The 17,835-nt window shown below is 41.5% G+C and overlaps 2 protein-coding genes and 1 long non-coding RNA gene across 8 annotated transcripts in view; 1 reads left to right on the top strand and 2 right to left on the bottom strand.

Annotated features, from left to right (window-relative positions):
- LEPR (leptin receptor) overlaps window positions 1-13,957 on the top strand; it is a 90,906-nt gene extending 76,949 nt beyond the window's left edge. For all 6 annotated transcript variants that reach the window (XM_056122388.1, XM_056122384.1, XM_056122385.1 and 3 more), the window contains 4 exons: window positions 10-105; window positions 963-1,068; window positions 3,101-3,176; window positions 11,806-13,957. In XM_056122388.1, coding sequence (XP_055978363.1) covers window positions 10-105; window positions 963-1,068; window positions 3,101-3,176; window positions 11,806-11,847 — 320 coding nt within the window. In that variant the 3' untranslated portion in view covers window positions 11,848-13,957. The remainder of the gene's footprint in view (window positions 1-9; window positions 106-962; window positions 1,069-3,100; window positions 3,177-11,805) is intronic.
- Window positions 1-14,643, bottom strand: part of LOC130031119 (uncharacterized) — a 50,714-nt gene extending 36,071 nt beyond the window's left edge. Inside the window, exon 1 of the long non-coding RNA XR_008793606.1 lies at window positions 14,493-14,643. This is a non-coding gene — a long non-coding RNA (uncharacterized LOC130031119). The remainder of the gene's footprint in view (window positions 1-14,492) is intronic.
- A 474-nt stretch (window positions 14,644-15,117) lies between these two features.
- Window positions 15,118-17,419, bottom strand: LOC130030984 (histone H3.1-like). The gene is made up of 2 exons (XM_056122204.1): window positions 17,399-17,419; window positions 15,118-15,495 (listed from the first exon to the last, which is right to left on the bottom strand). The coding sequence occupies exons 1-2, from the start codon at window positions 17,417-17,419 to the stop codon at window positions 15,118-15,120; spliced, it is 399 nt and encodes a 132-aa protein (XP_055978179.1).
- Window positions 17,420-17,835: the final 416 nt, after the last annotated feature.

Raw genomic sequence — 17,835 nt, 5'->3', positions numbered from 1 at the left:
TCTTCTCAGATCATTTTATTCCCATTGAGAAATACCAGTTCGGTCTTTACCCAGTATTTGTGGAAGGAGTGGGGAAACCAAAGATAATTGATAGTTTCACCCAAGGTAAAGTTTTTCACTTTGAGTTTCTTCTTTATAAAGATGTGTGGCTTTCTCCTTAGCAGTGATTTACCAACTGATTGTTCTCTTTTTGAGTTCTGAGTCTCATTCAAAGTTTAATGTCATGGTCATGGGGTGATTGCAGTAAGGGCATGTAGTCCCGTATGGTAGTAATAAGTTGAACGCATCAATATAATGTTTGCTGAATTCTCATGTAAGGAAAACTTTCAGTGTTAATTTGGGTAAAAAGTTGATGAGAGTAAACAGTTGGAAATACACAGCTATCCAATAATGTATTTTTATACCATTATAAAAATTGATTTATAAAATTATTAATTTTGTATGCAGTTCTTTAATCTATGCCAAGTTATATTTTGGAGGCATAAATTTATGAGGTTAAAATTTTAGCTAGAGTAGTATAAAGGAAAGATTCTTTACTCTGAAAATAAAACTGGAAAAATAGTTATAGACATAAGTTCACTGGGTCTCAAATTTTTGAATAGTGAACTTGATTTTCCGTTACTTTTCAAATTGTCTAAGAACAAGCACATCAATGAAGATTAAGAGATGTTCTTATCATGAAAATAATTATAAAATTTCATTAATTATTCAACAAATGTATGTTGACTATTCACTAAAAATTTAACAGTAAATAAAAATTTAACAGCAAATACAAATCGTTATGCTACAAGTAGCATAATTCTGAACAGAATAATTATTAATTACAACTATACTCCTATTTTCCTTTAAAAATTTATACTTGGGGGTAGTAGATTTGTAATGAAATTTAAAAGCTACAGTTTTTATCTAGAAAGTTTATTTTCTTAATCTCCTGAATTAAAAAAATTGTATTTTTCTTTCAGATGGCTCTGAAAAACATCAGAATAATGCAGGTCTATATATAATTGTGCCAATAATTATTTCCTCTTCAGTCTTACTGCTTGGAACATTACTGATATCCCATCAAAGGTATTGTACTTAGTTTTAAGAATATTAGACATATTTGTGGGCTGGAATGATAATACAGTGGGTAGGGTGCTTGCCTTGCATGCCATCAACCCAGGTTCAATCCCCAGCACCCATGTGGTTCCTGACCCCATCAGGAAGTGATTCCTGGTGCAGAGCCAGGATTCCTGGCAGTGAGCACTGCTGGGTATAGCTCAGAAAAAATCCCCAAGAATATTTAAGCATGTTTATACCTTGATTTAAAACTCAAACCAGAAATAAGGTATTCAGTGTATGTTGTTTGTAATAAGTTTCAATTAAGGTGGAATAAAAAGAAAAAGCTCACTTTTAGGAAACCACGTTTCATTTTGCTGACGCATCATAAACCTCATGGAAGAAATTAGAATCTGCTTTTATAGGACCAGGGAGTTAGTTAAAGGACTGGAGTGCATGCTTTGCATGCTGATGCCCTGAGTTCAGTCACTGACATTGCTTGATCCCCAGAGCACCATTGGGAGCGACCCATCACCCCAGCTCCAGCATTGAGTACAGTAGACCCTATCCTGGAGGTGGCCTAAAACAGTGGGTAGGGCGTTTGCCTTGCATGCGGCCTACCCGGGTTCAATTCCTCCGTCCCTCTCAGAGAGCCCGGTAAGCTACCAAGATTATCCCACCTGCACGGCAGAGCCTGGCAGGTTCCCCGTGGCATATTCGATATGCTAAAAACAGTAACAGCAAGTCTCACAATGGAGACGTTACTCCTGCTCGAGCAAATCGATGAACATTGGAAGGGCAGTGCTACAGTGTTACTCATTATTATACTGGCTGGAGCGATAGCACAGCGGGTAGGGCGTTCGCCTTACAAGCGGCCAACATGGCCGACCCGAGTTCGATTCCTCCGCCCCTCGGAGAGCCCGGCAAGCTACCGAGAGTATTCGATATGCCAGACACAGTAACAACAAAGTCTCCAATGGAGACATTACTGGGCCCGCTCGAGCAAATCGACGATAAACGGGAGGGCCTTTACCTTATATACTGTCTAGTGCTCTTCTTAGCATAATTCTGAACAGAATAATTATTAATTACAACTGAAATAATTTTGTTTCCTGTGGAGCCACACCTGGCAGAGCTGGGGGACTTTGTGAGGGTTGCTCCACCCCAAAGCTTGTGCTCCAAGCACTCTCCTGTCCTAAACACTCTGTGCTTTGAGAATCTGCATGCCGTGGCTCCCATCTGCCTTGGCAATGCCTTGAATTTTTTCAGCGATTCCGTGGGTGTGATGTCCTCCGTGCCGAGAGGTCTAGATCAATGAGGTTATTTCATGCCTGCCAGAAATTTGTGTCTTGTAGCAAAAAAGAAGACAGGAGATTTTTGAATCAGACTGTACCTTGCAGTTCAATGAGCTCATGAGGCCAGATCAAGTGAAATTATTTCAAAAACTCACTTGCAATTTTTTTTTTTTAATTTATTTATTGAATCACTGTGGGAAAGGTTACAAAGCTTTCAGGTTTATGTCTCAGTCATGCAAATATCAAACACATTTCCCTTTACCAATACTTATTTTTTACCATGAAGAACCCCAATAAAACCCCACCCCCCACCCCTCCCCGTCCCTGTGAAGCAGATGAATTCTAGTTAACACTCTATCTGCTTTGATTAGATTCACTGTTTCAATAAAAGATTCACCACTATTATTTAGAGTTTACCCCCCCCCCAAATCAGACATGCTGAAAAAGCATTGTGAAGTGATTTGCTTTCTACGGCTGGGTTCAAGAATTAAATGTTGGTCACTTGCAATTTTTAATATTTTATTGTCTCCAAGAAAAACATATGAAAAGTGTCTAGCACAGTGCTTAGCACATGAATTCAAAAATTGGCTATTTTTGTTATTGTAGTGATTATTAAGCTTGGTGAAAATATTCATAAGATAGCCTATAAACGAATCTGACCCTGCTTAGGTCGGGTGGATTAATTTCTACTTTTAACTTTCATTAACTGCAAATACTTTCAACATTGTATTTTTCTTTAATTCTGATGTCTTGTTTCTCTTTTGCAGAATGAAAAGGCTGTTTTGGGAGGATGTTCCAAATCCCAAGAATTGTTCCTGGGCACAAGGAATTAATTTTCAGAAGGTCATTTTTTAATTTTTTTTAAAAGTAAAACAGATTTTATTTAGAGGCTTTTAGGAAAGGGATGGAGGGAGAGAAAGTGAGAGAGAGTGAGAACACGGGCTTCTCCAAAGGCGGAGAAAGGCACTGCACACATCCCAGCATTAGACATGAAAAGAGGGAAATACACAGCTCAAGAGGAGAGATGCAGGCAACACATGTCCTCAGCCATGTGGATACAAGCAACACAGGCTAGGGCAGGATGTAATTTTTTTAACCACAAAATATATGATTGCTTTTTGGAATAATAATTTACTGTGGAAGCCATAGATTTCCTAAGCTTTATGCACTTAATATTTAAAAATGATTTATTTACACAACTTTATTTAATCTGATATACTTTTTTTTTGTAATTTTTACTAGTGAAACACCATGAGGTACAGTTGCAGACTTACAAATTTTTGTGCTTGGGTTTCAGTTATACAATGATCGAGTACCCATCCCTCCACCAGTGTCCATTCTCCACCTTGAATGCTCCCAGTATCCCTCCCTCCTCATCCTCCCCCCACGCACCCCCCCTCCCCCCGACTCTGTGGCAGGGCATTCCCTTTTGTTTTCTCTCTCCTTTTGGGTGCTGTGGGTTTCCAAAGAGGCATTGAGTGGCAATCATGTTCGGTCTATAGTCTACTCTCAGCACGCATCTCCTATCCTGGGAGGATCCTCCCAACACCCTTTATTTGGTGCTCCCTTCTCTATCTGAGCTGCCTTTTCCCCTAGCGTGTGCGGCTGGCCTCCAAGCCATGGAATAAACCTCCTGGTACTTAATCTCGGCTATTCTTGGGTGTTAGTCTCCTATTTTGTTACTTTATGTTCCCCAGATGAATGCAATCTTTCTATGTCTGTCCCTCTCTGATTCATTTTGTTTAGCATGATACTTTCCATGTAGTACCACTTGATCTGCATCTCCCTGATGATTAATGATGTAGAGCCTTTTTGCCATTCGGATTTCTTCTTTGAGAAAGTTTCTGTTCATTTCGTCGCCCCATTTAATCTGATATACTTTCAAGAATAGCAAGATTCAGTGATTTGAAATCAGGTAGAAAAAAGTTTGTCATATGGTGACTTAATATACATATCTCGTGTTAAAATAATTTTCTATCTTTATTATACTAAAATAAATCCTAAACTATTAAGAGTGAAATCTGATGAGGAATGGATATATAGATAGGCTTTTTGGGTACACACTGATAGTCTTTAAACAAAAGCTGAGAACCAATTTTTAAAATCTAACAGTTTTCACATTATTTAAATCAGTTAAAAAACTACATAATCTTATCCTCCAATACTGCAATATGAAAAATGAAATTATCTTACTAAAATTTGCTTTTATGCAAATAATGAATAATTTTACTTTAGATGAAATTTTTCTTTTAACTTGTTTTATACAGAAGTGTAATTTCCTCCTTAGCAATAAGATTGCCATGTAATTTTTTATATCACTAAAGAGTAATTTGTACTTGGCATCTACAATAGAATTTTAAAAAAGATATACCTTCAAGTTCACTTTGTGCTTTATTATTTCTCATAGTTTTCCTGAAAGCGAGGTTGATTTCCACCTACAAAATACACAATGAGAAATAATTTTGCCCTGCAACTTAGCACATGAATATAGATAGCCAAATGTGAAACAAAAGTTGCAGAAAAACAATGCTATAATTTGTAGCAAAATTATATTTCATTTAAAAAAGTATAGGTCACAACTCTCAAAATTGATTTTACATGCTAATTAGTAGTTGAAAAAACATTGCTTTCCAGTGTTATGAGTGAAAGAATGAACAAATATGAATCCCGTAGACATAACAGGACTCAAGATTAAATTGTGATCTTTCAGCTGTAGAGTGACTTCCATATCCGATAGATCAGGCAGCTAAGTGTTTTCTACATTCTTTGGTTGTTTTTCTAGAAACTTCCCTTCATCTGTTTCTAACCAGCCCCAACTTATTTTTATACAGATGTGTGATTTTCTACTTAGCAATAATATTACTGTCTGATTCTTTTTATAGTATCACTAAAGAATAATTTGTATTTGCATCTATAATAATTTTTCAAAAAATAGCCCTCTAACTTGAATTCTTGTCACTTCTCAGTCATACCGTTGTTCACTTGAGTCTTGCAGACTCCTTTAAACAGAAACTGACTTTTTTCAGTAGTAAAGTTTTATTCTTTTCTTATCCATTCTAGGTTCATACAGGGGTGTTTATTGTAGTTACGGTGCTATGGAAGTCTTAAGCTGTTGCTAGGCTTTGGGAAACCAAAACTTGAGATATTCTCTTTAATATCTAGCAAACAGTATGAGGCAAGACCTCCCCAGGGCAAGTTGAAAACAGAATAGAAAGAACCTGTCTACAGAATATTTATTAAAAAACTGTTCTATTCATTCTTTTAGAGCCTATTTTGTTAGATGCCTTAAACTAAGCCCTGGGGTTATAAAATGACCAGAACACCACAGAGTCCAAGAGAATACAGACTACTGGGAAAATAAGCATTCATTACTTTATAATGGATGATAACATTAATATTGAGTGAATAATAGCATTTGTATTATGCAATACATATAAATTCATATTTTATAATAATATACTTATAGTATTAATAATGTAAACTTCAGGTTGTATGTTTAAAGATACAAAGAGCTTCAAGTGGGGTGGAAGTGAGCAGTTAAATATGGCAAGTTGAGATCTAGATGTAAAGGCATTAACTAGATTTGGTGGAGGGTAGGTAGACCCCAGGCCAAACCACCTGCAAATATAAAAGCCATGTGACAGAAAGGGCCTTAGCACACTGGAAAACTGAAAATAAAGGCAAAAAGAAGATAAATAGTAAGGAGTTTTCCCTTTTAGCAGGAAGGGTTTCTCTAATATAAGAGGGGGGATTTTGTTTTGTTTCCTTTTTTTTGGGTTAAAAATATGAATGCCTATCAAAATAAAATTTTTATTTTTATTTTTTATTTTTTATTTTTTGCTTATTGCGTTACACCTGGCAATGCACAGGGGTTACTCCTGGCTCTGCACTCAGGAATTATTCCTGGCGGTTCTCGGAGGACCTTATGGAATGCTGGGAATCGAACCTGGGTCAGCTTTGTGCAAGGCAATGGCCCTACCCGCTGTGCTATCGCTCCAGCCCCAAGAACCTTTTTCAATGTGAATACTACTGTATTAATACTGTATTACTGTATTAATACTGTATATTAATGCAGGAAATGACCACCTTACTTTTGTTTAAAGGGAGATGAAATGTCTCATTGAGGGCTAAGCTCTGAAGTGTTCCCTCCAACACACACTGACCAGGGTCTCCAGTATTCCCCAGGGCAGATTGGTGGTCAGCCTCCTTACAATGCCGTGAGAGTCTGCACCAGATGACTTTTCCCTGGATCCCAGGGCCACCTGACACGGAGGACCATGGAGGGGGAAGCAGTCAATGTTTGTAGGCTCTCTGCTCCCCCATTCCCAGCTCACACACAGTCTCTGAAGATGGGCTACTGCCCCCAGCAGATTCTCTGATGGTCTCTACCAGGAGACTAGAGTCTCACCAGATTGTCCCAGGTTCTAGTAAATCAGACAAGTGTGCAGAATTTTGAATATACCCACACTGTGGGTAATGTCTTTTGCTTTTTCAGACCTATAATGTTTTTTTTCTTTATAATACGATGATATATATATTTGCTTTTTGGGGGTTACACCCAGTGATGCACAGCGGTTACTCCTGGCTTTGCAATCAGGAATTACTCCTGACAGTGCTCTGGGAACCATATGGGATGCTGGGAATCGAATTTGGGTCGACTGCGGGCAAGGCAAAACACCCTACCTGCTGTATTATCTTTCTCTCCAGCCCCCACTATTTATATATTCTTTAAAGTATATCTAGCCCCCGTTTTCATAGGATCCAACAACTTCACCTCTAGAAATATAGACAAGAAAATGAAACTGGGACAAGAATGTTTATAGCAACTTGAATCATCATAGTCAAAATGAGAAACTATCCTAAAAAGTTCATCAGATGTTGAACGATGAGCAAAAGGTGATATAGCTAATTCCCAAACATGAGGAAGCTACAAACACGAACCCCACTTTGGACTATAAAGCAACTAGATTAGGAGAGCTAGTTGACTTGAAACACTATTAGGAGCTGGGAAGGTAGAATAGGGGCTCAGTCACTTGCCTTACATGCTGCTGATTTTGGTTGAATTTCTAGCACTGCATCTGGTCCCCCTAAGCACAGTCAGGAATAGCCCTTGAGCACAACTGTAGCCCAACAACTGCGCCCCCCCCCCATAAAGATAAATACAGGTAAACAACTAAAATACAGTATTATTTAAAGATCATGATTTTGAATATAAAGTTCTAAGGTAGTTTGGAAAATTCCAAATTTGAAATTTTTAAAAGATGCATCATGAAAGCAATCTATGTCTAATTTCTGCACGTCCAGTGTGATGTTTAAAATGTTACCTAAGAACTTCTTTAATTTAAAAAGTTAAAAAAAGTAGAAATTCCGTACATCAGTGCTCATTAGGGGTTATGGGCCATTTGGGGTCATTCTTAGTCCAATATGAGTGATGATTAGAAGCCATTAGGGGGACACACCGAGATGCTGGTCTTTGAGCATTTGAGTCATGTGCTCTGCCACTTAAGCTCCCTTTTGGCACCCCATTTTTTTAAATAAGCAGATACCATTCTGACCCTTTTCACCCTTCAAACTTAAGGCAGGGTGGATAACATGTTTTACATTATATCAAAGCATTAAAAAAATAGACAACCAGTAAAACACATTTGCATTAGTATGAATATATAAATATGGGTGCTTGTACAATCAAGACTCTTCCTTGTATTCTCATTATTTGCCATTTTGTTTTTATTCTTATAATTTTCACATTTTAGGCTCCATGATTTAGACTATAGTTGGCTAGTGACAGGGTTTCATGCGTACGGTGTTCCAACACCTCCCCCCAGAATGTGCCTCCACCTCAACCTTTCTCCCACTTTTTCCTCTCTTCCTGCGCCCCTTGGTCAGCTCAGTTCAGTCCAGATCTCAGTGCCTTTTTTTTTTCTAATTTTTTTTTAAACAAGCAGATTTCCTCTCAGGAAGTTTATTCATGATACTCCTTAATTTCCCTCCTGAAACACTGATTGTTCCCCCAGGATTTCTGTCTTCATAATAGATGAAGCTTAGCCCTTGTCCCTTTGTCTTTTTCAATCTCCTGCCAGTTCAAAACACTTGCATCCCTTAATGGCCTGAATTCTCAAAGATCTGCAGCTGGGCTTGGTGCATTCAAGTCCCAACACAATCTTCTTTGTACTTTTATTCTTTTCCCAGAAAATTGGCTTAGGCTGATCTCTGCTTCCTGTCAAAACGCTGCTTTCCCTGGACGTACAGAGAACCCTTGTCCTTCTTGTACTGTGTACTTTGTGGAGCTGATGCTTAGCACATTTTTTACCAAAAATGCAGCAAGTTTCTGTACATTCACCATGCTCCAGGAGTATTACCCGTGCCACCGTTTTGTTTTAGTTGGGATGTATCACAGCCTATTTTTTTGAGTGATATTTCTGGGTGGTTTTTTTTTTCTTTTTGGGTCATACCCACCGATGCACAGGGGTTACTCCTGGCTCTGCACTTAGGAATTACTCCTGACGGTGCTAGGGGGAGGGGGGATCCTATGGGATGCTGGGAATCGAACCCGGGTCAGCTGCATGCAAGACAAATGCCCAGCTCACTGTGCTATCTGTTGGGCTGGAGTGATAGCACAGCAGGTAGGGCGTTTGCCTTACACGCGGCCGATCCGGGTTCCATTCCTCTGTTCCTCTCGGAGCCCGGGAAGCTACCAAGAGTATCCCGCCCGCACTGTAGAGCCTGGTAAGCTCCCCGTGGCATATTCGATATGCCAAAAGCAGTAACAACAGTCCACAATAGAGACATTACTGGTGCCCGCTCGAGCAAATCGAACAATGGAAGGACAGTGCTACAGTGCTATGTTTCTGCTGGACTTTTAACTTCCAAGAATTCTCTTAGAGACTATTCTGTTTTTGGCTTTATGCATGCAATTTGAAAAAAAAGAAACTTTACTAGAAATACTCAGCAGGGGATCATTATTTTTTTTTTCTGTTTTAAATTATTTTTCCTTTATTCCCTGAATACTCTCTTCCTGCCAAGATCATATTTTTTCTCTTGTTTATCTTGGACTTTTCCCTTCCTTTTCAGTTCCCATAGAAGTGGTAAGCCTTTGTTTTTCTTTCCTATTTAAGACTGGAAATTGACACTGGTGGTGGGATTAATGTGGAAGCATTGTATGCCTGAAATTCTGTCATAAACAACTTTGTAAATAACAGGGCCTTAATTAAAAAAAAAAAAAAGGAACAGGGAGCTTGGTGTCTCATGCCAGGCAGATTGGCATTAGATCGGCTAATTGGCAACAGATCTTTACCCTCCAGCCAGCCATGGGTCTAGTCTCAGGGAATGAAACAAATGAAAAGACAAACAAGCACACATTGCCTGTCCAAGCTTAGGGTTGCCTGGGCAGCCATCAGTGGTCATACAGGCCAATATTCTTCTGCCCCCGCACACCTCCCATCCCCCGCCACTGGGCTCCCAACAGGGGAGCCAATTTTTACATTGACATTAAGGACAGTAAATTCATCAGCATTCAATAGGTCCATGAGCAGAGACTGGGCTATTTCACATGGCCAACCAGCAGGCACCTAGAAGACTTGAACCTTTTTCTACCATGCTTTCCTTGCAAACCCTTGGTATTCTAAGACCTAAACTGTTTTGTGCAGGGGATTATCCCGAACCCTGGGTACTTGGTTACAGGGATGATTCCCATGGCCTGGGGCTCAGGGGCAGGATTTATGGGTTTGAGCGATTGTGGATTGGGCTTGGGTCATGTGAGGACATGTGGATCTTAGAGAGAGGACAGTTCCAGGGTTGTTTTTTAATTAAATTCCTGTTTGGGTGTTGAGGATAGTCTCGGGATGAAGAACATGTGCTTAGCACATGTGAGGCCCAGCGCCCCACCACGTGCCAACACAGCTATGCTGGTCCCGAGGTTTCTTTTTTGACTTTTTTTTTTTTTTTTGCTTTTTGGGTTACACCCAGCGATGCTCAGGGGTTACTTCCTGACTCTGCACTCAAGAATCACTCCTGGCAGTGCTCAGGGAGCCTTATGGGACATATGGGATGTTGAGAATCAAACCCAGGTCTGCCGTGTGCAAGGCAAATGTCCTACCCGCTGTGCTGTCGCTCCAGTCCCATCTCTTTTTTTTTTGAAAATTTTATTATCTCATTCTTGCTTTGGACAACTTGGCAGGCTACCGAATGTAACCTGCCCACACAGCAGAGTCTGGCAAACTCCCCATGGCGTACCCAATATGCTAAATACCAGTAACAATGATGGGTCTCGGTCTCCTAACCCTGAAAGAGCCTTGAATGTAGCACTTTTTAGAATCTCAGGGCTAGGACGAAGGAGACGTTACTGGTGCCTGCTGGAGGCAATCAACGAACACCATGAGGTACAGTTATAGATTTACAAATTTTTTGTGCTTGGGTTTCAGTTATACAATGACCGAGTACCCATCCCTCCACCAGTGCCCATTCTCCACCTCCAATGCTCCCAGTATCCCTCCCACTCCGCCCCCCCATCTCCCTCATCCAACCCCACCCCTGTGGCAAGGCATTCTCTTTTGTTTTCTCTCTCCTTTTTTGTGCTGTGGTTTGCAGAAGAGGCATTGAGTGGCAATCATGTTCAGTCTATAGTCCACTTTCAGCATGCATCTCTCATCCTGGGAGGATCCTCCCAACACCCTTTATTTGGTGCTCCCTTCTCTGTCTGAGCTGCCTTTTCCCCCAGCCTGTGCGGCTGGCGTCGAAGCCATGGAGTGAACCTCCTGGTATTTATCCTGGTATTTATTTAACCTCAGCTATTCTTGCGTTTTAGTCTCTTGGGTTTTAGTCTCCTATTTTGTTACTTTATATACCCCAGATGAATGCAATCTTTCTATGTCTGTCCCTCTCTTTCTGACTCATTTCACTTAGCACGATACTTTCCATGTAGTACGACTTGTATGTAAATTTCATGACTTCACCTTTTCTAACAGCTGCGTAGTATTCCACTGTGTATATGTACCAAAGTTTCTTTACCCAGTCATCTGTTTTCGGGCACTCAGGTTTTTTCCAGATTTTGGCTATTGTGAACAGTGAAGCAATGAACATGGAAGTGCAGAAGTACATTCGAAATGACCCATCTCTTTTGACTTTTGATTTTCGTTTCTAGAGTTCTTTTCTCGTGCCTTCTCCTTCCAGACTCCCTAATGCTGTTGCTACAACCCCTCTTTGTTTTTTCTACTCTTGGTTCTTCCTCCTTTGACTTCTGTAACTTTCCTTTTTCTGGGGTAATTGAAACTACCCACGTAGGGTGAAACTGAGTAGCAGGTGGTAAGAAAATGAAAGAGGTCACCACAGTTCTCAATTTTGCCCTTCCCTAGAATGAAGCAACATTGTAATATAACACAAGGATTTATGGTCTAGAATCCACGCCTGGCAGACAGTATTTTATCTTTTGCTTCCTAAATGACTTTTATTTTGCTTTCTTATTTTACCTAAACAGAGCGGACATTCCTTGAAGGCTAATCATGATCACAGCAAATGAACCCAGTATACCAACTTCCAAACATTCTATAAAGTATTAGAAGACTTTCACATTTTGAAGATGGGGAGAGAAATCTAAAAAAAAAATTGAGCTATTGATAACTAAAATATGGTGGAATATGTTGAGTTATTAAAATAGATGGGTAAATACGGGGTCCAGATAGAGGTTTTGTCCAATTTGGTTCGGATGTACAAATCCTCTTCAGTTTATAGTTTAAAAAGTAATTTTCATCATACCTGGCTTTTGAGTTACTATTATCTGGTCAAAAAGCAGTAAAAATTATGACTGTCACATCTATATTAGATAGCCTCCAATATATAGTAGGCTGTTGTAATTAGAGAAAACTGCAACCCTGCCATAGCTTTGCAAATGCAGCCACTTTTCAGAATGCAGTAAAAGTCTTCAGCATATGTTTTTATGTCCAAAGTTTTGCATTTTTCATTCTTTTACAGATATTTCAGCCTCCCAAAGGACCCATTCAGGCATTCTTTGGAATGTTTTACAGCTCTTATGTATATCTAAATTAGGTCAATCTGGAAACTACAAATTTTAATAGCCTTGAATATTGCTAAGTGCTAACTTCCATTTCAGTTCTTAAAAAATGCCTGAGGTTGTGGTTTGTGCTGGACACAAGCCAGTGGAATTTAGAGTTCTTATCAGATGGTCCAGCAAAATCAGGTCAATTTGACCAGATGAGAAAACACATCAGCCTCCAATCCAGCTGCCTTGTGAAATTCTTGCCAAGACTTAATTTATTTACACGGAACCACCCAAAGCTTCTGGCATGCAGAGAAATGACAGTGACGCAAACAGAGAGATATTTTTGGGAGCTTTTTCAAATAGTTCATGGTGAGGACAGGATTTTCTTTGCTGAAAACAGACCACCTGCTATTTCTAGGAACTTAGCATGCTAAATATGTTTCTCACATTTAAATAAAAACCAAAACTGATAAACTCAGATCATATTCACATCTATGTTATAGATGGACCACTTATATTTAGATTTCTTTAATACTTTTATTAGAATGGGAAAAAGGTAAAATAGAAAGAGCATTGACTATCAGATGTCTTTGGAATGTAATAAGATCGGAGCATGAGTTTATGAGAGAATAGTTTTTAATTCTTACCAGGTGGTTATTATTAGGTATGCACCAATAATGCTAAAATTCCCCCAAATTAAATACATATAGAAACTGGAAATGATTTTTAGTGAACACATAACAAAGGTTTATGATTCATTGACAAAATATATTTCAGCAATATATGGTTACTTAATGTCTTACTAATTGCCTGTCAAGTCATCCCTATGAAGGCATTGACAACAAGTAAACTATTTGGTATCAATTAGTTATCAGTTAGGAAGTTTTAGAGGACATGAAATATGCCAGATACATCATTTGAAGAATATATATGAATCTCGCTGCATGCTGCATGCTATGGGCAATTTGTGTGCATTTTTTTTTTTAAAAAGAACTTGCTTTCTAAATTCATTTACATTTTAAGAAATTCAGCACATACAGTAAACCCTAAGAAAAAAACAAGGAAACATTTTCGAAAATCCCAAGTCTAATTATGTATTTCTTCCAGAAAGAAAAGAAATACGGGGTAGGTTTCTCTCCATCAGTTATGTTTATAGAATAAAAAGAAAGGTGGTGTTAGAACAGTAATTCTCACTATACAGCATTTTAATACATATATAAGCCTAACCATTATTATACTTAGAGTTTGGCACATTTTTTCTTTTATGGTTGTAATCACCAATATATTTTACTTAACTTTTCAAAACTGTTAAATGAATTGTTTTTATACGAACTATGCTTGCCATCATGAAGAACAGTTGAGTATGTCATCATTTCAGCAAAAAATATGATATTGTTCATTGGTTTTAAGATGGTAAAATTCAAAGGTTCAGTTATTATAGACAAATTGAATACCTATTGTCTAGCAATTCATTTAATAATTCCTTAATCTTTTAATGTGTTGTATTTTCATTTTTGCATTTACATTGTATGTCTTGAGGTTATTTTTGCACAGATTCTTGATTTGCAGCTGCCTGACAAGATTTTTCTGTTGCAATGTAACCCCGTTCTTATAAAGCATATGATGTGCATTTGTTTTGTGTGTTGTCTTCATTCCATATGTCTCATAGCATGCATTTTTATATATATGAAAATATTGATAAGAATAGTCCCTTTAAAGTCTGTGTCCATCTCATCCTCACTGTTCTCAACAAAGAAGTATTAATTTTTGTTTCCCGCTGTTAGAGCAAAAGCGCATTTTCCTGCGCTGGTGGATTTTCTTGAGAATTGTATGAGAGGATTTGCATAGAAAACTCAAAAAGATTGAGTTTTAGTTTATTGTACAGAAAAGGTAGATAGTTCCAGGTCCCGCCCCAGACGTCCAGACTTCTCCTTTACCCGTGAACGATGACCATGTCCTGTCCCTGAGGCTGCCCCGTCCCGCGAACTTTTCTGTCCCGTCCCATCCAGTCTCCTCGCCCCCCCCCCGTAGCGATAATGGGGTCCCTCCCGTCCCATGCGGTCTCGCCCCCCGTGAGCAATAATAGGGTTTGTCCCATGCAGTCACTCGCCCCCCGTGAGCGATGACCGGGTAGCCCGGTCCTGTCCCCGATACCATCTACTTACCTCCCGTTAGCGTGGTCCCTGGTCCTGTGTGTCCCTGATACTGTCTGGCCCCCTGAACGACTGTCCAGGCCCATGCAGTCTAACGATCGCCACGTCCAGTCGTCCAGTCGCTGCGCTGCTCTTGACGTGGCGGTCCCAGAGAGAGAAGCGGTCCATGGAACGCGTGGTCCGAAAAACGGAACGAGCTGACGCTAGGGGTCTCCTTTTATCTGCAGCCTTATCCCATCCCGCCATCCTACTCTACTTTCTGATTGGTGACCGGGTCCAAGGGCGGAGATTTAAAGTGACCGGGCACGCCACACTTAGGCGCTCCACACTTACACGCCGCAAACATTCGCAGGTGCCCCTCGGGCAGATGCGTTCTTGACAGTCCCCCAACGGTCTTTCACCGTCGTATCATGGTAGATGTCGTGGATTGTCATTTTAGGTAGCAAATGATGACGCGTTTTACTTTCGTTCTCTTTTTTGCGTTTAAAATACGTGTATGAAAATCCCTGTCGATTGACTCGATTGCCCATTTCCCTGTCAATTTCCTTGTCGATTTACTCGGCGATTTACTCTAGCGGGAACCAGTAGCGTCTCCATTTGTCCCAGCCCTGAGATTTTAGCATCATAAACTTTATGCTCACTCTCCGCGGATGCGGCATGACAGTTGGGTGTCCTTGGGCATAATGGCAGGGAAGGTGCTGAGATTGGTGTCCTCAAAGAGCCCCACTTGGTAGGCCTCGCACGCCTCCCCCAGTGCCTTGGCGGCCGAGCTCTGGGAGTGCAGGTCGGTCTTGAAGTCCTGCACAATCTCGCGCACCAGCTGCTGGAACTGCAGCTTGCGGATGCGCAGCTCGGTGGACTCCTGGTAGCGGCGGATCTCACGCAGTGCCACAGTGTCGGGCCAGTAGCGGTGCGACTTCTTCGCGCTGCCCATGGCTGGCGTGCTCTTGCCGGCCGCCCTGGTGGCCAGCTGCTTGCGGGGCGCCTTCCCTCCCGTTGACTTGCACGCCATCTGCTTAGAACAAGCCCTCTCTTTCTTCCCAACTCAGCTGAAGACTCCTTCAGGGTTAGGGAAATGAGACCCATTTTTGCTACCGTTTTTGGCACATTTGGTACGCCATGGGGAACTTGCCAGGCTCTGCCGTGCGGGCTGGATACCCTCAGTAGCTTGCCAGGCTCTGGCGGGGCGGGGAGGGAGATGGGGACTTTGGGGGCAATCTCCAATCGTCCCTGTCCCTGTCCCTGTCCTCCCGTTGTTCATCGATTTGCTCGAGGTGGCCCAGTAACGTCTCCATTGTGACAGTTGTTACTGTGTTTAGCATATCAAATACATCACAGGGAGCTTGCCAGGCTTTGCCGTGCAGGTTAGCTTGCCGGGCTCTGGTGGGGTGGGGAGGGAGATGGGGGCTTTGGGGGCAATCTCCAATCGTCCCTGTCCCTGTCACTGTCCTCCCATTGTTCATCGATTTGCTCGAGGGGGCCCCCGGTAACGTCTCCATTGTGACAATTGTTACTGTGTTTAGCATATCGAATACATCACAGGGAGCTTGCCGGGCTTTGCCGTGCAGGCGAGATACTCGAGATACTCTCGGTAGCTTGCCGGGCTCTCCGCGAGGGGCGGAGGAATCGAACTCGGGTCGGCCATTTTGGCCGCACACAAGGCAAACACCCTACCCACTGTGCTAAAATCTAATATGCCATAAATGATTAAGAACTTGTCAGAAGATAACTTCACAATCACCTATTTTTCGCAAGATTGGTTGTTGCTGCCTTCCTTGTGGAAGTGCTCAGAATTGAGCCCAGATACTGCCGTGTGTAAGACGAATATTCTGCCATTTAAGCCCCAACCCCGACTCCCCACAAGCTTGCTCGAGCGGGCCCAGTAACGTCTCCATTGGAGACTTTGTTGTTACTGTGTCTGGCATATCGAATACGTCACGGGGAGCTTGCCAGGCTCTGCCGTGCGGGCGAGATACTCTTGGTAGCTTGCCGGGCTCTCCGAGAGGGGCAGAGGAATCGAACTCCGCTCGGCCATGTTGGCCGCTTGTAAGGCGAACGCCCTACCGCTGTGCTATCGCTCCAGCCCACCCCACAAGCTTAATGAGAAGCATTCAGAGACTGTCTGTCGGATTTCTCAGTGCAGTATCATGCAGTGAGTGTAGAGCACCGTAGCACTGTAGCACTGTCCTCCCATTGTTCATCGAGTGGGCCCAGTGACGTCTTCATTGTGAGGCTTGTTGTTACTGTGTTTGGCATATTGAATACGTCACGGGCAGCTTGCCATGCTTTGCCGCGCGGGCGAGATACTCTCCGTAGCGTGCTGGGCTCTCCGAGAGGGGTGGAGGAATGGAACCCTGCTGCGTGCAAAGCAAACGCCTTACCGCTGTGCTATCGCTTTCGAAAAAGCACAAGCAGAGGTGAACATGCTTGTGTGAGGTCACGAAAACAGAACTCAAACCTAAGCCCATGACATCTTTCTTTCAAAACACGATCTTATTCAGCTATTCCATTTTAATTTCTGATACATGGGCTAGAGCGATAGCAGAGTGGGTAGGGCGTTTGCCTTGAACGCAGCTGACCCAAGTTCGATTCCTCTGCCCCTCTCGGAGAGAGCGATAGCATAGCGGGTAGGGCGTTTGCCTTGAACGCAGCCGACCCGTGTTCGATTCCTCCGCCCCTCTTGAGAGCCCAGCACGCTACTGAGAGTATCTTGCTAGATAGAGTATCTAGCCCGCATGGTATTCGATATGCCAAAAACAGTAACAAGTCTTACAATGTTACTGGCCCGCTTGAGCAAGTCGATGAAACAGCGGGAGGACCGTGACAGTGATATATGTGTTCATATATGTCAACACATTGATATATAAATAAACTAAATTTGTGGTCAACTTCTGTCCTTGAGTACCAACCTTTCATACATTCATCCTTTCATGTTCCATGTCGGATACAAGCATGTCATAATAGAACAGATAACAACACAAATATTATATATATATATGTGTGTCTAGTAAGTACCACTGAGCATTAAAATGTATCTTTTCTTTTAGCCAGAAACGTTTGAACATCTTTTTATCAAGCATACAAAGTCAGGGACTTTTGAACCTCTCCTTTTGGAGCCTGAAGTCATTTCAGATGATATCCGCATCGATACCTCGCGGACATATAAAGAAGAGATGGCACTCACAACTATGGTCCCTCAATTTTTGACAACTCTGGGTCTTGAAAATGGCTCTGTGTGTATTAGTAACCCAGGTATCAGGGCTATCTTTTCTGAGGCTGAGGGTTCCGACATAAACAGCGAGGAAGAAAATAGGAGATCGCCCTCTGTTAAGTATGCCACCATCATCAGCAGCTA

The sequence above is a fragment of the Sorex fumeus genome, unplaced genomic scaffold (genome assembly GCF_029834395.1).
Source record: "Sorex fumeus unplaced genomic scaffold, SorFum_2.1 ptg000045l, whole genome shotgun sequence".
Taxonomy (NCBI): Eukaryota; Metazoa; Chordata; class Mammalia; order Eulipotyphla; family Soricidae; genus Sorex; species Sorex fumeus.
The sequence above is the reverse complement of the archived record's forward strand: the minus strand, read 5'-3'. Positions and strand labels throughout refer to the sequence as shown.

Bases quoted from the DNA above. Each gene is read 5' to 3' on its own strand.
- LOC130030984 (XM_056122204.1), bottom strand. From the start codon at position 17,419: ATGGAACATGAAAGGATGAAT. The intron at 15,496-17,398 runs GTATGAAAGGTT...GCTTGTTCTAAG, and splicing joins TGGAACATGAAAGGATGAAT to CAGATGGCGTGCAAGTCAAC.